The sequence below is a fragment of the Etheostoma spectabile genome, chromosome 24 (genome assembly GCF_008692095.1).
Source record: "Etheostoma spectabile isolate EspeVRDwgs_2016 chromosome 24, UIUC_Espe_1.0, whole genome shotgun sequence".
Lineage (NCBI taxonomy): Eukaryota > Metazoa > Chordata > Actinopteri > Perciformes > Percidae > Etheostoma > Etheostoma spectabile.
Genome location: NC_045756.1, coordinates 2239381 through 2258352, shown reverse-complemented (window position 1 = coordinate 2258352; position 18972 = coordinate 2239381). Strand labels below are relative to the sequence as shown.

The window sequence follows — 18972 nt, the reverse complement described above, 5'->3', positions numbered from 1 at the left end:
GAAAAGAGGAAGATTGTTAGGTCGAACCTTTTCTGATCATTTTTTATCATATAACGGATGTGTTTGTGCCTTCCACTAAGTGTCACCATCTAAGTATCACAAATGTACTGTCAAAATTAATAAAACATTAAAAAGAAGAGACATTTCAGGTGACAAAATTAATTTATAGTTTCTTGGAACAGGAAAACAGATAATCCATAAGAAAATGTGTAAAAATTGCGAGGGGTAAAATAACCAAGGTAGCAGAGAACAAAGCAAGCAAAGTTTTGTTCTATACAACATTCTAATTCACTGCTGCTTTCTGCCTGTAACTACACTGATAATGTCCAACATGCTGTCCTTATTGTCTGCGGCGATGGATGTGGTGGATCTCTGGAGTCCATGCTGGCTGTTGACCTATGCCCCCGCATCTGTCTGGCAGGCCGAGTATCTGTAGGTGTACAGCTTGTTATCTGCACCCCCGCTCAACATCAGCTGAAAACAAACAAAAGGAAACAGAAAGGTACACATTGATTTTACATATTAAGTGTGTTTGTGTAGAACTGCGTTTTTTTTCCTTCAGTATGTCGGTCATTTGTGGTTTTATTTATCCATTTTCATCCTTATTTTCCCACTGAATATTCTTTGCTTTGGGGTTATATTGGTGGAAAACAGTCTTACCCCGCTTTCCGTCCAGTCCACACAAAACACTTTGTCCTCGTGGGCCGCTAGGTCATACAGAGGAGCCTTACAGCTGGAGATATGAAAGAAACATGTATGTGTTAACCTCATTCATTAAATGCCAACACAGAGGTTTATTACACAAAGAGTGAGGTAAACAAAAGACCCACAAAAAAGGACAAAAGGTATACCAAAATACAGTACCAAAAGAACTGGAAATATTCAGGTTAAAGCAAATGCTCGTCGCTGTCCTGAGAAAACCACTAATCTCCAGAATACCAACTTTTAATGAATTAAACAAAAACACCAGTTTTTAGCTGTGTTAACGTTTTTTTAATGTTTAAATTAGCTTGAGAAGGAGACAAAAAATAATGAATTATTAATTCTAAATGACCAGATCAAATGTCTGCCATGCAGGACCTGACCAAGTAGAGCTATTCTGTTCTTTGCAGAAAGAAATGCATAAATAAATAACATGGTAACCATCTGTGCCATACCATTTAAATAATACTTAGCGTTATTGATTGATTTATCAGCCAGTCTGGGAAATCAGAAAGTATCTAAAGATGGACTAAATAAAGTTGTTTTTTGTCCTTTATGTCCTAATGGGAATGTTACAGATTTCTGATTGGAACACAGATTTTACTAAGTATACGCTGTGAACTGCGTGCTTCACAAACCTTCTTGTGTCCCACAGTTTAACCAGGTTGTCAAGGGAACCGGAGACCAACTGGTGCTCATGTGACGGGGCCCACTTCACAGCAGTGACCCAGCCCGTGTGGGAGGTCAGAGACAACAGCACCAGAGACCCGTCTGCAGGGGAAAGGAGAGGACGCGTTTCTAACAGGGAAGAGGAAAAGGGCTCGCAGAGCCTGGAAATAAAACAATGTTGCTAAAACGGCTATGTTTGGGTATTTGTAGGAGACGCAGACTAAATACTCTTTGACATTAAGACATGTGTGGTGTGTGGAGCACAGCGGTACCTTTGGTGCGAGGGTCCCACAGTCTAATGTGTCTGTCTGTGCTGCCCGAGGCCAGCCGTCGACACAGAGGTGAGTAGGAAATACAGTTAAATACTTTACTGCCCGTCTGTGGAAGAAATAAAACGTCAGTCAGTTTTTTTAAATAGGAAATGACCAAAAAAAAAGATACATTTTTCTAACAATTTCACTAATCTACAATATTTCAATGTTATTTAAGCTTAAAAAAGATTGCATTTACCGAATTCATACAAAGAGCAGTGTGCTTTAGATGATGTATAAATAGTATTAGTATATATGGACTATAAAAAATGTAAACAAAACGTCTAGATGTGAAAAACTTGAAATAGTGCCTGAAGTTTTCCTCTCAGGCTGCACTTTCAAACGCCATTGTATGTAGCGAGCCAAAAGGCAAAACCCAGGGCAAAGGAATGATGTAAACCACCTGGTTTCTAGCCCAGTTTCTGCTTTTCAGTGTTTTTTCTCACCAGCGCAGTCTTCATTCCTCCCGTTTCGACGTCCCACACGCGGATGGTGTGGTCCCACGATGCACTGCAAACTTCCTCACTGTCGCACCACAGGACAGAGGACACCGCCTCGTTGTGTCCAGATAACGTCATCAGGGGAGTCTGTGTCAGTGGGACAAACCTCATTTTGTTGATATTCCTTCATAGTTCAACATGTTAACTGTGACTAAGATGTTTTTCCGACAGCTCTCTTGGGCCACTCACCCTGGTGAGGCCTAGCTGTTGAGTCTTCTGTTTCTTCCTCGGTCTGTCAGCAGGTTCTTCCACCTCGTCGGCCTCTTCTGTGGGCACTGACAGGGAAAAGGTTGTAGCTTGTTAAAGATTTGCGTTTTATTCAGTAATACTTAACATGCAATCAGTCATTCAGGCAGCCTACCTGCTGACCAAATCTTCAACATTTTGTCCCAGGAGCCACTGCAGAACTGTATGGGAGCAACACAAATGCTTTGACTGACATAGCAGTGAAACTGGCCTTGTTTAACTCAACCGCTCCCAACTCAATTCTTCTCCTTCTTAACCCCTATGCATCCCTCTTTACCTTTGAGCCAGTGGGGTCTGTTGCAACAGCGTCAACGCTCCCTGTGTGTCCCCGACAGCAGTGTCTGGCTTTCAACTTGTTCCTCTCAGAGTTCCACTCCCATAGCAGGAGGGTTTGGTCCAGAGAGGCCGTCAGAAACAGAGAGGTCAGACCATCTGCACAGAAGCAATGACACAGATGTTTTGAGAAAGGCCGCCATTATTACTAGCAGAGGGAATGTCTGCCACTCTGTCCTGCTCACCTCTTTTGACCCAGGCTACATCTTTCACCACATCTGTGTGTCCGGCCACCGTCATCACTGCCTTGCCCTCCAAGGACCAGATCCTGGCTGTCTTGTCATATGACCCTGTTAGGATCCTGCAAAAAGATAATATGTGTGATGGTGATTATATTAACCTTTTGTGGATAAATATCTAACTAACAAGATATTAGTGCACAAGTACCAAAGATGGTGGGAGGTGTTACTCAGTGCATGTCTCAGTTGCAGTTGTGTATGATCATTTCGGAGGCTGCCGTTCCAGCTGCTGTTCCACTGTTTAGCATTATACAGAGAGGGTTTTCTATCATTTAGCCTGTCTGCTCTGATCAAAATAGTAGAAACACCGGTCACCGCCAATATACCATAATACAACTCAACAGCACCACAAAATACACTCTCCAAAATGACCACACATCAACATCTCGCAAAAAACAAACTACAAAATTTCTCTGTAGAATATTATTAATTGTATGTGTGTACCATAGTATGTACCACCTCAATAGATGCCCTGAGAACCTTAAATGTTTAACAACTATGAGAAAGTTCTTGCAAAAGTCTGTCTGGGCTTTTTTTTTCTTCCTCTAGCTCTTTAAAAAAAATTGTATTCATCTATTTATTCTAATGTTTCATTACTATAACATTCACCTTGTTCTATTATAACTATTTGAAGAAAACTAAATAAAGTAAAATTAACAAAAACAATCAAATAGTCTTGTTTTAGAAACCAAATTTGTTTTGCATGATGTCAGTGTTATAGTGATTAAAAACATACAATTTCTTGGATGTTTTGAAGCAACCAGTTGTAAATGCAATGAAAAGTGGGGGAAATGTCCCCCCTTTGACACACTGTCAATCATCTTACCACTCAGAATCTGCATCTACGGAGCTAATCCAGTCATCGTGCATCATGCACTCCTCAGGCTCTGGAGCTGTGATCCGCTCTACATACTCTATCTCCACCACTTCTTCCTGAAACCCAGACATACACACTGATGCATCAATATCAAAAGGATGTGCTCCAAGACCTTTTAAACCCGCTAAATCAATCATTCTCATGTCATCTGGCAGGAAATAAGGGACATCACACGGCATTTCTGGTGGCACCAGAACAATCCTGGAAATTAAACGTTGTCGATATAATCTAGTGCTACGTGCCGCTGACATCACAGGCACACAGCATGTCCATGCAGGTTTAAGCAGAGAGGCCGGTCATACCGTTGATATGCCTTCTGTGTCCATGTGGATGGACAGCGACGTTCGTAAGAACTGTCCCCTGACCAGGAAGTCAAATTCCACTTTGCTGTGAGATGCTGTGGAAACAAAAACAAGGATTTTTGAGTTTGTGAACCATTTGATACAAATTAAGATCAGTACACACATAGAAAAGACAATATATAAGAAGTTTTGCTTAGTAATAATAGACAAAGACAATAATCTTAGAAAACATAGGCTAATTCAAGTAAAACACTGTGTTAAGTAATAGGTTTTCTAAATGTGCACTATTATTAAGTGCTGCTTTAAAACATAAAACTCAGCTGGGGAACTGTGTGCCAGAAACAGTCCCAGTAACATACTTGTTGATGTATAAAGTGAAGTGTGTGTTTTACCATTGTTGGCCTCCAGCAGCTTGTTGATGACATTGCTGAGGTCCTGCACCTCAGAGCCAGCAGGGATGGAGAAGGGGACATCATCTACAACATACCTTTAAAAGAAGAGCATTTTCTCAGTTTGTACCGTATGTGTGTATGTGTGTATTTGATGGCCATCAAATACACACATACATTTAATATTAAACGGATTAGCTCGTCATCTAAGTTTCTGTATAACATAGCTGCAAATGACAGCGGCCAGTCATATGGGATTGTTAGCACTAGCTAGCTAAATCAAAAAGCTAAACCAGCTAACGTTACAAACCATTAGAGGCTAATAGTACAAAAAGGCGAAGACTAAACTTACAGTACACATGCATGGGTAGTGTCTCACAGTAATGTCGTAACGTTTCTGTTTACTGTAATTTGCAGCTCGTTAGCCAGCCTGCTAGCCATTCTCGTCCTTTTAGTTTTCTGTTTCGTTAAGAGGGAATAAGAGCTCACCTTTTGTCCTCTGTGAAGAACCTCGCTTGTAACTGTGACATTTTTAGTTATATATTTCTATTACAGAGCACTAGCAATATGAACCTAAGATATGGCTAAGTAGTTAATCTTCTTCATAACACATCAAACTCTCATGCGTGCCCATAGTCTGCAGTGCGTGCCATGTGGTACGAAGGCAAGGCATTTCAGCAGAACACAGATGCAGCCAATTGATGATGTAGATCTGTGCTCCTCCAGTAATGCCTGCCCATAGTAACGGCCTGGACTCAAGTCAGTTGCCAATAAAAGCACATCAATGCAGGGATGCAGAACATGGACCCCGTGAGTGTTATGCTGTTAGAAATTATTAATATATTACGTAGCATGGAATACTTGAGTTCCTCAAGTTTGTATGTACAGTACCAGTAATTCAAATGTACTAAGTCACATTCCACCTATTGGATATCTATTTTAACAAAAGGTATGAACAAAGGGATGTTTTGTGCAACATTTGTATTCTAGTTATACGCCTTCATAACAATTTATTTTTCAAAGCCGCAAGCATCGGCTTGAAGACAAGACATGGACATGGTGTGGACAAGACCCTGCTCCATTAAAAGGGTTGTAACACACAGGGTATGGATATGATTTAGTTTTAACAGTTCTGTATTTATATTTCCATTATTAAAAGGTAGTTAAAAAGTAGTTAAATTAAATAACACGGTACACAATTCACCATCGCAGACTATGTAATTTCTATTCATTAAATTGTTTATCTGTGGCATGCTTAAGTCAAATACCAGTAACGGGAGTTAAACCATATCAGTCAACTTTAATACAAATTTAAAAAAAAAAAATTACATTTTCCTGCTTACAATTACAAATTCTAATTTGTAAAAGAGACTTTGATTCCCAAAGTCGCAGTCCAATGACCCATGAGACTAAGAACTTTTACCTGATTTTATCTTCTCATACATGAAATAAAAGAAACTACATGTGGTGACAAATATTTGATAAAAACTTAAATGATCTACCACTGCAGTTTGAGTTTCACATTGAGTAATTAATTCAGAGGCCTGTTATGTTCATCCAGCCAACGGGTTTATTTCACCAGGGCAGGCGCTCAGCGTTGACCATTCAATCATTCTCCACCAGAGAATGGAAGAAAGTTTACAAAAACACATCGCTCTGCATGATATGTCTGATACAAATGGTTTTGCAAATAAAAATCAACATAAAAACAGTCAACCAGGATAGAAGATTAGAAACTTAAAAAAGATTTACATTTTTCACAGATTTTATGACTGGAAATATACTAATTTCAAACCACATCTTATCCGCAGTTATAAAAAATGAAGTCCACTGATGATTGTTCTTTAACGTGAACTCTTTTTGAGGCCCTCAATACAGTTATGCTCTTGATAGATGTAAATGTATGACAAAACTAAAATGACAAAAACAGAAAATATATACACTGTCCATTATTTCAGTCATCTTCTTCCTCCTGCTTGACCTTTTTTTTCTTCTTTTTCTTTTTCTCTGTTGACTGGGAGAGAACAGAAGTGAGCACAACAAATATGCAACAAAAAGAATGCAAAATTATCAAATCGTACTACCAACAGATTCCTACCTCCGTTACTGCTACCACTTCTTCTTCTTCCTCCTCAGGTTCCTCCGCTTTCTTGTCCTTTTTCTTCTTCTTTTTCTTGGGGGTCTCCTCTGCAGCAGCAGCAGCAGACGTTTCTGCTGCTTCTACAGAACATGGAGAAAGAAGATCTTGAGCATCATGAACTCCATTGTGGGAAATTTGCCAAAATATTAGTTTCAATCATATTCTACCCACCTTCTGTTACTCGTTCCTTTTTGGGCTTTTTGGATTTGACTACAGGTGTTATGGGATCTTCAGCCTCCTCCTCCACCTCCTCAAACTTCCTCTTCTTTGAGGTGGAGGGAATAGTAGAATCGCCGGACGGATCATATATTCTCACTTCACTGTGGAGAAGCAAGTAGGTACTTAACACCTTTCATATTTACAAGAGGAAATATTGAATCTTTGGAAAAGGTCTGTTTGTGAGTATTGACCTCTTGTGCTGGTATTTGTCTGCCTTTGCCATCGCCTTGCCTGTTCCACTGATTCTTCGGATCTGAGAAGCAAAAACAGACAAGATCAGATGACCAGCAGAAATAAAGCCCAGAGCACTCAGATAATTAAACATTGACCTTTTTAACCAGCACGGCAAGAGTGAAGGGAAGAAACCATCTGGGCCAATATGTTAAAAGTAAATAGTTGGTAAAAAACTTCCTGGAGGTGACTACTACGAAGTATTTTTAGACCTTGTATCTTTCAGCAACTCATCTGTAGTGTTCATCTGCTGCCAGTGCTACTCCTAACTGAGGAGACCTCTGGACTTCTAACTAATTCAGGAACTGAGTCAGTCTTACACTCGGGAACATTTGAGAATGCCTCTTATTAAAAACAAAACAAAAAAACATTTACACAAAGTTTTAATGTATTCAAGACCAAAGGTTTACTCCGAGTGGCTTTATACAATTTAAGTACATTTCAGAGTGGTACCAGGGATACTGAAAAGGGTATCCCTAAAATCTCTTTCCTACTTGTACTTACTCCCTTCTCCTCCAGCTGGCGCAGCCTGGCCTCCAGTTTGGCACGGTTCTCCACTCCCATTTCTGCATTAGTGTCCTCTCCCAGGGCATCATAGCGAATAGCCAAGGATGCTTTAGCTGCGAGCATTCTAGAGATCTGGACAGATATTACAGGAAACAAAGCCCATGTTTATTTTCTAACCACCTGACTGTGAGGATCATTACCTAGTCCAGTTATGGGTCATTTTGGTCTTACCTTGCCCTTATTCTTGGCAGAGGTCTGGCCCACTAGGGAGGCATGGTAGATGAGACCGTACTTGGGTGTGTCTTTGCGAGTCTTCAGGGCTCTAAACAGAGCCTTCTCAGCTCCGAGGATCTGCACTGTGGAGGCCGGATGCTTTGCCAGATTCATAAGGGAACCTTAATTACACAGAAACAAGACAGACAGGTAAATACGATGCTCTCACCAGTACCAGCTCATTGAGCCTCTTTACACAAGCTCAGATGAGGTAGTGACTTAAAACCATCAGTCATTATCAGGAAAGAGACATAATGTCGTCATCATCACCGCTTGGCTGGTTTTCACACTAACGCTTCTCAGTGACTTACCTGCATGTGAGATGAGCCGAGCGCCCACCAGCTCTCCCACCATTACTGTCAGGTTAGGAGCGATTGCCATCATTCGGTTCTTCAAGTAGTCATACAGCTGAGTGCGATATTCTGAAATATCAATCACCTATGGACAAGAAGGAGATACAAGTTCTTTTACAACTGCTAGCAGATAAAGAAAATTATCAAAGAAATCCTGTAGTTATGAGCAGGAGCTATCTACTGTGACTGTTCAGATGAGGTAGTGACTGAAAACCCACATGGTTTGTTTCAGGATAAAGACAAATGTCGTCATCATCACAACTGTCACTTGAGCTTTTCAATGTTTAAAGCAAAATACACAAATAAGTATGCATTGGTGTGATCGCGTGATGACTAAAGTGAAGAGACAAACCTGATCACATAGGTGCCTAATGTTGCCGATGTCTTGTTCCGAGACTTCTGTTCCCATGGAGATCTCAGCAGCCAGTTTAACCTCTGCTTCAATTTCCTCAGGGAGGAAGTCCGACAGATCAGAGCCCGCCACGTTTGTGCGATCACCTGAAGACAAAATATTACCACTCAGGAATATAGTCACTGATGATTTTATGCAAGTATCACACACTTGCTCTAGAAACCATTATGTAAAAGCAGGGAGTGCTTTAGAATCCAAGGCGCTTTGGTTTGGAGGACACAAATTTGTTACCAACACCCTGCAATAGAAACTCTGTTTGGTAATGAAATGTGTTAACCTGCATTATGCGAAATGTAGTATCCAGCTTTCTTGGCATTCACCATTAGTGACTAAAAGCATCTCTGCCTCTGTGGATTAATCTTAATTGATCTAATCTCTTTCAAACCCACTGACTTTGCCAAAGTGCAACACCAAATTGCTGGAGTATCCCTTTTCATAGTTTTGTGCAAATGCAGAGTATTCTTTACCAATGTGGCGAGCAGCTTTGCAGTATGCCAAATTGTCTGTGACAATTTTTCCCAGCTCAGGAAAGTGCCAGCCGTACCACTCTCTGCAGCGCATAATGTAGTTGTTTAGCTCCTTATCCAAATCATCCAAAAGAGCTGAAGAGACAAAAATAACCAAAGTCAGACAGCATGCTCAAATAAACAGCCATAACTGTAGCTTATTGTGATGGTAATTCTGATATTCCAAAGACCAAACCATCTAAAAATGGACAAAATATTAACTGAGTAATCACTACGTATTATTTTAGTGTTTTTCTTGAAGAAAAAACAACTTACAGATAGCTTGCACAATCATAGTATCCACTTTGTCTGGACTGAACTTCAGCTTGTAGCGGGATAAACTGGAAAATACAGAGAAAAGCTTTATTAATGACATGGAAAACTACATTTGATCTTCCTATGTCTTGGGAGAGAATGCTGCCTCAGTGGTAGTGACGAATGCTGAGGAAAATCTACAGGGACGTTTCAGACAGCAAGTGTAATCATAGGCAGCAGTCGTATATGTGCAACACTGTATCAGTACATCATCTACCTGTGAGCTAATCCTAGAGACATGGCACTGATCTCCCTGGGAGGAAGGCCAGTGATGAGGCTCTCCATCTGGCTCCTTATGCATCTCATCAGCTCAGCCACAGCAGGGCTGTACACACAGCTCAGGTCCAGCTTATCCTGAAAACCAGAGCCAGTTAGAGGCATAGCTCTTGCATGCAATGCGGTTACTGAATTCTAATTATGTACGTAAATGTATAGCCACTTACTTTAATAACCCCACCAAGTTTTGCATCACTGATGGCCAGCTGCTCGTGAGCTTCCTTGGCAACAACTTTCTTCAACACTTTCTTCAAACTCTTGCCAATTTTTCCCTCGGTGAGGGCAGTGACGGCTGAGTGGCAGAGGTTAAGAACGCTGCATTAAATTCATTATAATACCTACATAAACTGACGCATTAATACCAGAAAACATTAAACCGAATATGCTTGAGGAGGAATTGTAGTTTACACCCAATCTAATTCAGTTTTAAATGTTCCATTTTCTATCCTTGCCTAGTTAAAAAAAAGGGCCATCTATCCTTCTTCGTCATCTATAATACCTGCTGACATGGTCCCAGTGGCAGTGACCAGTACTGTGGAATATCTCATGTTTTTAAAATCAGACACAGAAATACATCACAGACCTCAGCTGTACATTAGTGCACAAAGATATAGATCATTACCTGCTAAGGCTTCCGTTGTGTCCTGAAACTTCTCAAAGTGCTTTAGTTTCACACTAGCAGAGACAAAAAAAAAAATTATAGATATTAGATATTATTCATCTAACTTAATTTACCCTTGTGTTGTCCTTCGTGTCACAGGGACTTGTTTGGTTATTTTAACGCGTTCAGTGCAGGATGGTGACCCTTTAGGACAACACAAGTACACGTAGTACACAGTATCACATGGTGACAGATTTCATCAACACTTACACTTTGTTTGCCTTTTCAGGAGTTTCAAACTCCTTATACAGGCTGTCGACCTGTTGCAGCTTCGACTCATCAAGAACCTGAAATATAACCGAAGCTCTCAGTTAGTGGTCTTGCATTAAAACAAAGGTCTGGGCATCAACCAAAACTGAAATGTATGCTGAACTCAGGATTTTGGAGTTGATAATATCTATAAAATGTTGTACATAAACTTGTTGGGAGAAGTAACGTTAGAGACAGTCACTTAAGTTTGCCTCAACATGCACACGTGGTTACTGGGCCTTCACACTACCAGCCTACAATAACTTCACAAAAACGGCCGTCTAACGGTACCCTCAACGTATTAAATTATACATTTCACACACCAGAGTACAAATTGTAACCTTGCAATATCATTCTGTCACTATCAGTAAGGTTACATGCAGTGAAGGCAACGTGGGCTGTGGTAACTAGCTGCGAGGCTAACCTAAGCTAACTCAAGCACGCTACCTTATGTGCCGTTAACCTAAATAATTGCTAATTCTTTAAGTGACAGGGATCAGAAGGCGAATACAAACCTTGAATATTGCATATCCAGCGGCTGTCTCAAACAGCACGAGCATTATGGCAGCAGTTCGGATACTTTACAAAATGCGTGCACTCTCAAAGTTGAGAGCCGTGCGGTCTTTCTCGTCACCACGCTGCTGCTCCCTCTCTGTCTGAAACCCACGCGGCGAGAGAGCACCGGAAACTGCTGGGTTGCCAAGTCCGCTTTTCCCATATCACCCGACATCCGAAATATTTTAAAACTGTATCAATATTTTAGCTGATTGAGAAACTACTCCGTAGTTTTTGGATTTTCATAAAGAGAAAGTATAGCCAAAATGTAGTTTACGTCATGCACATAGTTTACACTGCAATACACACACACACATATTTATATACACACACAAGCATGTTTGTATGTATGTGTGTGTGTATATATATATATATATGTGTGTATACGTGTATATATATATAAACACACACACACACAAACAATGAGTTGGCTAACTTATGATACTACGTATGAGTATTTGTTTAGTTTTTTATAACTTCGTGTTTCCGTTACCTTATGTACATTTCTAATCAAGTAGAAAATAAATTCCAAACGGGGTTTCTCTTCAACCAGGCACCCCAAGGAGATGAGCTCAAGTGTTAAATCTCGCGAGACGTTTTTAGCAAACATACTGGCTGTATATATTTTGTTAAAACCATAGCCTAACGGTCTATGGTTAAAACACAGACACAGTCTTCAGACATAAGAAACACGGATGCAGTGGAACACGGTATGTGCAATTTCAAGAAACCCGTCATAGCAATAATATCTATCGCCCTTTTTTGGGGGGGGGATTTTGGTTGTGTTCACGTTCATGTCCTTCCTGCTCTCGCGGAAGTGACGAACGTGTGTGTAAACTACACAAGAGCAAAACATGCACATGTGAGAGCTGCATGGTGAGAAACCTAAGTTTACTCCAAGTATAACGTTATTTCACGGTCGACGTGAAGAAAGACTTCGGACACGGAGTATGAATGAACCGGGACACTATCCTCCGCCGGACTTCGGCTGTCCCCCTCCTCAGCAGCCCCGCGCAAGCAGCTTCCATCCCAACATGTGGAGCTGGGGCGAGACGTCCTCCGAGCCCACCTGGGACTCTAGCGGCCAGGCGGGATGGCATCACGGGGCAGCGACAGGCTTTGGTTTCCCAGCAGGCCGTGGAAACTATGGATCCAAACGCCCTCACGGTGAGTAAGCTCAGGACAGTAGCGTCATCTCTGGGTGCTAGATGAGACTTTTGGGCACCACACTACTACTGCACTAATGCAACCTGCACAATTTGGTTTATTTACATTTACATGTAGCATACATTTTAAAATTTTAACATATTATTTAAGCAGTCGCACATTATTGTTTCCCCATCCTGTACATATTCAAATATTTGTTCTTTTTACTTATTCGTATTATTATTTCATGTATATTGTATGTATGTATATTTTTCCTAGTATTTCATTTATATTTATATTCTGTGCTTTGTGACTGATTTTGCTGCTGCAACACCGAAATTTCCCATTTTTCTTGTGATCAATAAACCTCTATCTATCTATCTATCTATCTATCTATCTAATGCTGATCAAACCCAAAGAAACAAGGTATAATAGACAGCTTACAGTTTGCTACTTTCACATCTAGAAAAAGTTTATCATGTTTAACTTACTTGACCTGTATTCTCCTTGAAATTACTTGATGATTTTTCTGTCATATTATTATTAATATTGACGTATGTGTTATGCTGTCATGCCTTTAACTTCGCTCTTGCCTTCAGGTCAAAACTTTGATCGGGAATGGCATCAAGGTGGACATCAAGGTGGAAGACAGAATTATGGAGCTCCTTATCCTGGGAAAAGGGTACCTATCTGACGGACTTTGTCACATAAATCATGATTTTGCCCTTAATGTGTTGTGTTTGTCATAGAACAGCAGTGCACTGAGAACAAGCCCAGCAACATTAGTCAGTTGATGTCTTTAATCCACAGCAGAAAAATAAAAAAGAACCAGACTATTCTAATTTTTGTGACACCTGTGACCGGGGCTTCAAAAACCAAGAGAAGTACGAGGAACATGTTTCTCAACATGTCAAGGTAATTTAATATGTCTATCAAGCATATTTGGCTTTATTTAATGTCAATTACGGAAATCAGTATTCAAATTCCACTGACTACCTGTATCAAATCTCTTTTGTAGTGTTCTGTACCCGACTGCAGCTTCATGGCTCATGAAAAAATAGTGAGCATCCACTGGAAAAATGTAGGTCAAACAACTCACTGTGTATCTGAAAGTTATGCTCTCAGTATTTTCCTTCGCTAATATCAGTCTTTCATATCCTGACTGCAGAACCACGCACCAGGCGCAAAAAGGATTAAGCTTGACACGCCAGACGAGATTGCAAAATGGAGAGAGGAGAGGCGCAAGTCAGTATTAACAAATAGATTTTTGAAAGCCATTCTAATTTATATTTGAATGATTTAATGACATTATATCAAAGGTTAATTTCTATGTTGCATATACATACATTTTGCCTATGATGTCTACTTTCAACCAGCAAATCGTAATGATTGTTTTTCAACTTGAACCTTAATTTGTTTTTCCAGAAACTATCCAACACTTCAGAATATCGACAAGAAGAAAAAAGTGATGGAGGCGCAGGAGGAGACAGGAGCCGTTCTGGAAACAGCTCAGTTTGGGTAAATGCACAAATTTGACATGTAAATGACGTATTTTGAACTGCATCTTTCTTATTTTCTCTTTTACTGCAAAAAAGAGTTAAGAGTATATTTAGACTCATTTACGTTGACATGAGGCCTGGGCTAATCTCATCTAAATTAGGCATCGACCAATGGATTTTTTTTAGAGCCAATACTGATTTCTTTTTTTAATTTCTTTCCTCCACCAGCCCTAGTCAATGACCGATACGGGCGGCCGATTTTCTTGAGCCGATATTTGGAGCTGATTCTGTTTTTGCTCCCTCAATTTACATTATAAAAATGACACGACGGTACAAAATCTTTCAATTCAAAAAATGATTTATTCATTAATTGAACTCAATTTTTTTTTAACAAATAGTAAAAACATGTGAGGTAGAAAAGTAAAAAAAAGAGTTAAGCGCTGAAAATACTGAAACTAAATATTTAAGCATAATTAAAATAATTACACTATTGCACACAACTGCAACAAGCAAGCACCATAATAAAATGCACACTATAGTATACTTAATATTAAACGTAACCAACTATTTACAACCTAAAAGTCTGATATCACTGTGATGGCAACTCCACCTAGTTCCAGGGAGAGAAGAAGAGAGTCTGGTGTGTGTCTCTCCGATGGGACACACACACCACACTTAATCCTACGACCAGTGTTTGTAACAGCTAGCGTATGCATACAGATAACCTACAACTAAGCTATTTACAGCTCCCTAAATACAATGGCAAGCAGTTTTATAGAGAAGGCATTCACTTTTTTCATTTGGACCCACAAACTTGCTTAGCTATAGTTGCAAGCACATATAGAGCAATGTGTTTCCACTTTCAATGTGTATGGCAATATTTCATCTAAGTCAAACAGTTAAAAGATGCTTTGACAGTTTAAAACTTACAGTTGTCTTGAAGAGCAGGCTTCCAGCACTCTGATATTGGGAGAGGGGCAGTGCATGTATTGCACAATGACTGTATTGCAGCAGTCGCACATTGGCCGACCCAATATATCGACCAGCCGAGAAATCGGTCAATCACTAATCTAAATCTCAATACTTTATTCAAAGACGAATGAGAGGAAGAGGAAGAGGAAGAGGACAAAGTCGGGGCCGTGGCTGGGGTAACAGAGGGTTCCATGGGCAACACCCTCAAGGCCCTCACCCATCAGGCAGAAGTGCTACAGACAGACCTCCACCCCTCACCCAGCCCTGCAGGGACGGGGATCCACTGGGAGCGCTGGCCAGCAGTGATCATGGTGAGTGACTTTGTCTGAAATGGACAGAGCACAGTATTCAAGACAGTAAACAATCACCTAAAGTATGTCACCATGCATTTATTGTCACACCGATGTCATTGTTTTGGCCATCATAGACAAAATCAAACTACTGTTGGTTTGATATTGTCTTCATTTTAAGAGAAGAAAAAATCAACATGTAACTGATATGTATTTCAATGCGTTTCTCATCTGCTTCCAGATTCAGACGGAGAAGACCCAGCTCTTGAGTCCAGGACTGGCGTCCTGGTTGTGGCGCCTAAACAGATGAGCTCAGCTCTGGGATCCCTGGTGGCCAACTACGGGTCTATGAGTGAAAGTGATGAAGAACCAGAGGGTAAGTTTGCCACCATCCTACAGAACAATTTAGGTCTCAGACAAAAAACTCCAGACTCCCCCATGAAAAAAAGCGTCCCTTCCAGGATTCTTTCACTTTTTGGGTTTTATAAACATGGTTAAATGCACTTATTGTGAGTCGCGTTGGATCAAAGGGTCAGCCAAATACGTACATGTAAGAGCAGTGGCATATGCCAGTAGGAATCATCATAAGAATTGGAATACAGCACTGACCCTCTCACTCAGGTCAGCTGAACAACTGCGACTGAGTGTCCCTAAAACAAAGCTGAAACTTAAAGGGGATCGTACCTTTCATGTGGCAGCTCCACAAATATGGAATGACCTACCTCAGCCTATTAGACAGGATTCCTTACTGTCTGCTTTTAAGTATCTTCATAAACCCCATCTTTTTTCCCTGGCCTTTCCCAACTGAGACTGACATTTTTGTGCACAATTTTTTACTGTGATACTATTTCATGTTTTAAATGTTAAATGTTTTGATGACTTTTACTTTGTTATCTACAGCACCTTGTGCAACATTGGTTGCTTTTTAAAGTGCTTTATAAATACATTTGGATTGATTGATTATTATAGGTAGGTTGGTTTTATTCAATTGTAAGAGGGTTATGTACATCGATACATAAAATATGCATTGGGAAAAAGCATGTTGCGGGAAAAACGTTAAAAATTATTCTTTTTTTCTTGTGTTTTAGCCACCCCTATTCAGAGAGCTAAGGACCTTGTACAAGAAAACCAGGCTCTGCTAAACACAATGCCACAAAACTCCCAGGACAGAGGACCCTCCAGAGGCCCAGAAACCTCTTCTAAGGTTACAGATGCTCAGAAAGACGCCCACCCTAACTCTGCCCTTCACACACCTAACACCAGAAGAGGAAGATGGGGAAGAGGAGGCAGGGGAGGACGGGGCGGTAGAGGAGGACACCAAGATACACCGCAGGCCCGTCGTCCCACTCTACTTCAGATGGTAAGATTATACAACCATTTTTCCGGAATTTTAAATTGAAAGAGTACAATTTAAATGTGTATTATCTTGATAATGCATCTTCTCGGCCCTCATAAGCTTCCCTATTTTCTTTAACTCTGTTTAGTTACTGGCCCCAGATATTCGCCATGAGAGGAATGTCCTCCTGCAGTGTGTGCGATATGTTGTCCGAAACAACTTCTTTGGCCTGGAGAGCAGACCTCAGAACCAGAAGGGCATCCAAGAGAAAGTCACACCAGCTATACCAACCGGAGAGTGTAAAGGGAGGCAAGAAAAGCCATCAGAGGAAGCCAGGGCTGTGCCTCGGTCTACCTCTCTAGTTGGTGGAGAGAGAAGTTCAGTAAAAGTTAGTTGTCAAGAGAATTTAGAAAAACGTAAAGGTGCTGTGGGTGACCAGTGCTTGCATACATGCTCAGTATCATCCAAAGATCCTCCTGTAGAACAGGTTGCAGGGCATTTTATCCAAAATACTGAAAACCCAACTACCAAAGACTGCCACAACCCTTATTTGACAGAAACAGATCAAATCCAATCTACTTCTTATATTTCCGATGAGGAAATATGGGAGAGCCCTGATGCTGTTATGTCCTAAGGAATCATTATTTAGTTCTAACACATTTCAGAGGTTGATGTTTATTCTTTCCTAGGCTTATTTTTTACATGATTTGATGTTAGTTTGACTAACAATATCCATTTATATTTTTGTAACATGTTATAAACTGAAGAAAGACCACCTTTTTTCTTGTGAAATAAATTACATCAACTCTAAAGATCATTTAACATTTCTTCAAATGTTTAATTTTAAGCTTGAGTTATGGATACATGTTTATGATTTGCTGTCATGTACAACGTACAGTTGTTGATGTTGAGAAAATGAAGGGGAAGCCATATTCATTGTGTATTTACAGCTCTTTATTATATAATTAGCAGTAACACAAATGTTATAGGCAGTGTATAAGCATTCATAGGCAAGATAAGAGTTTTGAAAAATTTAACTATGGATTTAGCAAATTATTCTGTTACATTTATAGAATGATATTTCATTATATTTCTATGGTTACACTAGTATACCCAAAGGATAAAAGCTGATTTTTTTTTTTTGCTGTTTTAAGAACACATCTAAGCTTTTTGAATGATGATCAACTGCATTGATACTTACACTATCAAGAACATTAAATTCCTCTAAAATAAACAAGATACTTCTTATAAAGGTTCTGTATAAGGGTTTGCTTTCCAGTGTCAACAGCGCAGCTGTATACAGAGTTGTTGCCTCGAAACCACCTGAGCTTTTACCTTGTGTTTAGTCTCAAACACTTTTTCAGCTCCCCTGTGGCTCCAACTACCGCAGCCTAACCGCACTCAATGCCTACAATGCAGCCAAAATAGATCAGCAAAATTTTAACATTGTTCCATATGTTCACGTGTGGCTGAAGATAATTTCAGTCAAATACATAACAAAACACTTGCCCCGTGTGAGGCTCGAACTCACGACCTTCAGATTATGAGACTGACGCGCTGCCTACTGCGCCAACGAGGCCCAAAGTTGCATGTTACCGATCAAATTAATTAATCGTTAACGTATCAAGTCTTACGCGTACAGTAAAAAAAAAATGTATTCCTTCCTGGCCCAGAAATAAAGTCCCCATACTCTCACTTTTGTAAATTGTTGAGATAGGTGAAACTTTCTAAACTTTGAAAAACGCTGTCTATGATTAATTCTTAATTATGTTTGCCTTGTTGTACATGGGGCATTAAACGTAATATATTATTTTTGTCCAAGTGTAAAAAACATTGTGTGAGTTTGTCTCTGGATGTTGCTGTACTGCCATGTAAGCTACTCTCAGTTTTAAAGGTACAATATCTACTGCATTTTTCTTCATTGAAAATGCTCAGATAAATATAGCCAAGAAAACTATGGTTAATTGGTAATACATACTATGTTAGTAATAAAGTAAGAGAGGGTTTATTTTGGGACTTTGCACCACATCAAATCCGTAAGACGTGTTGGAAAGGTTAAGATTGAAAAATGTAATATTCCTAAAACTTTTCTGGATTAGAAAAAAGATATATGTATATATATATATATATATATATATATATAAGAGAGTAGAGAGAGAGAGAGAGAGAGAGAGAGAGAGAGAGAGAGAGAGAGAGAGAGAGAGAGAACATACTGGTATACAGTGAATATATTATTAATTTGAGGTACTTCACTGAGGTATTTCACTGTCATGTTACTTTACACTTCTACTGTACTATATTTCAGAGTGAAATATTGTACTTTTCTGATGTTACATCATATATGCAGCGAGGTTATATGCAGTGAAGAAAATGTACTTATTTCTTCAGTACTTCGATGGTCTTAATGTCTTTTTGGAAAAAAAACTAATTGGCCAGTACGGGGATCGAACCCGCGACCTTGGCG

At 39.9% G+C, this 18972-nt stretch overlaps 3 protein-coding genes and 3 non-coding genes across 8 annotated transcripts; 1 reads left to right on the top strand and 5 right to left on the bottom strand.

Moving 5' to 3' along the window:
• Positions 1-143: 143 nt before the first annotated feature.
• On the bottom strand, positions 144-5278 carry wdr12 (WD repeat domain 12). The gene is made up of 13 exons (XM_032506451.1): positions 5058-5278; positions 4572-4666; positions 4180-4274; positions 3827-3933; positions 2947-3062; positions 2706-2860; positions 2544-2589; positions 2372-2457; positions 2129-2269; positions 1644-1749; positions 1341-1473; positions 661-733; positions 144-474 (listed from the first exon to the last, which is right to left on the bottom strand). The coding sequence occupies exons 1-13, from the start codon at positions 5096-5098 to the stop codon at positions 397-399; spliced, it is 1272 nt and encodes a 423-aa protein (XP_032362342.1). The 5' UTR covers positions 5099-5278; the 3' UTR covers positions 144-396.
• Positions 5279-6236: 958 nt separating this feature from the next.
• On the bottom strand, positions 6237-11270 carry nop58 (NOP58 ribonucleoprotein homolog (yeast)). The gene is made up of 15 exons (XM_032506448.1): positions 11226-11270; positions 10672-10748; positions 10423-10475; positions 9968-10092; positions 9742-9878; positions 9486-9550; positions 9171-9305; positions 8644-8789; positions 8250-8376; positions 7897-8060; positions 7663-7797; positions 7119-7180; positions 6880-7028; positions 6667-6788; positions 6237-6582 (listed from the first exon to the last, which is right to left on the bottom strand). The coding sequence occupies exons 1-15, from the start codon at positions 11268-11270 to the stop codon at positions 6523-6525; spliced, it is 1602 nt and encodes a 533-aa protein (XP_032362339.1). The 3' UTR covers positions 6237-6522.
• LOC116674299 (small nucleolar RNA SNORD11B) lies at positions 8134-8216 on the bottom strand. Its single transcript, XR_004328040.1, has one exon. It is a non-coding gene; the product is annotated as a small nucleolar RNA SNORD11B (small nucleolar RNA).
• On the bottom strand, positions 8475-8558 carry LOC116674298 (small nucleolar RNA SNORD11B). Its single transcript, XR_004328039.1, has one exon. It is a non-coding gene; the product is annotated as a small nucleolar RNA SNORD11B (small nucleolar RNA).
• Positions 11271-12020: 750 nt separating the features above from the next.
• nufip1 (nuclear FMR1 interacting protein 1) lies at positions 12021-17639 on the top strand. Of its 3 annotated transcripts, XM_032506447.1 has the most exons (11): positions 12022-12432; positions 13011-13093; positions 13222-13326; positions 13430-13492; positions 13580-13656; positions 13837-13929; positions 15006-15193; positions 15414-15548; positions 16261-16532; positions 16657-16744; positions 16775-17639. In XM_032506447.1, exons 1-11 carry the CDS (start codon positions 12216-12218, stop codon positions 17140-17142), a joined length of 1689 nt encoding a protein of 562 aa, XP_032362338.1. In that variant the 5' UTR covers positions 12022-12215; the 3' UTR covers positions 17143-17639. The 3 variants fall into 3 exon arrangements, with proteins under 3 accessions (XP_032362337.1, XP_032362336.1, XP_032362338.1); XM_032506446.1 differs by having other exon boundaries at positions 12021-12432; positions 13225-13326; positions 16657-17639; XM_032506445.1 differs by having other exon boundaries at positions 12021-12432; positions 16657-17639.
• Positions 17640-18014: 375 nt separating this feature from the next.
• trnam-cau (transfer RNA methionine (anticodon CAU)) lies at positions 18015-18087 on the bottom strand. The gene has a single exon. It is a non-coding gene; the product is annotated as a tRNA-Met (tRNA).
• Positions 18088-18972: the final 885 nt, after the last annotated feature.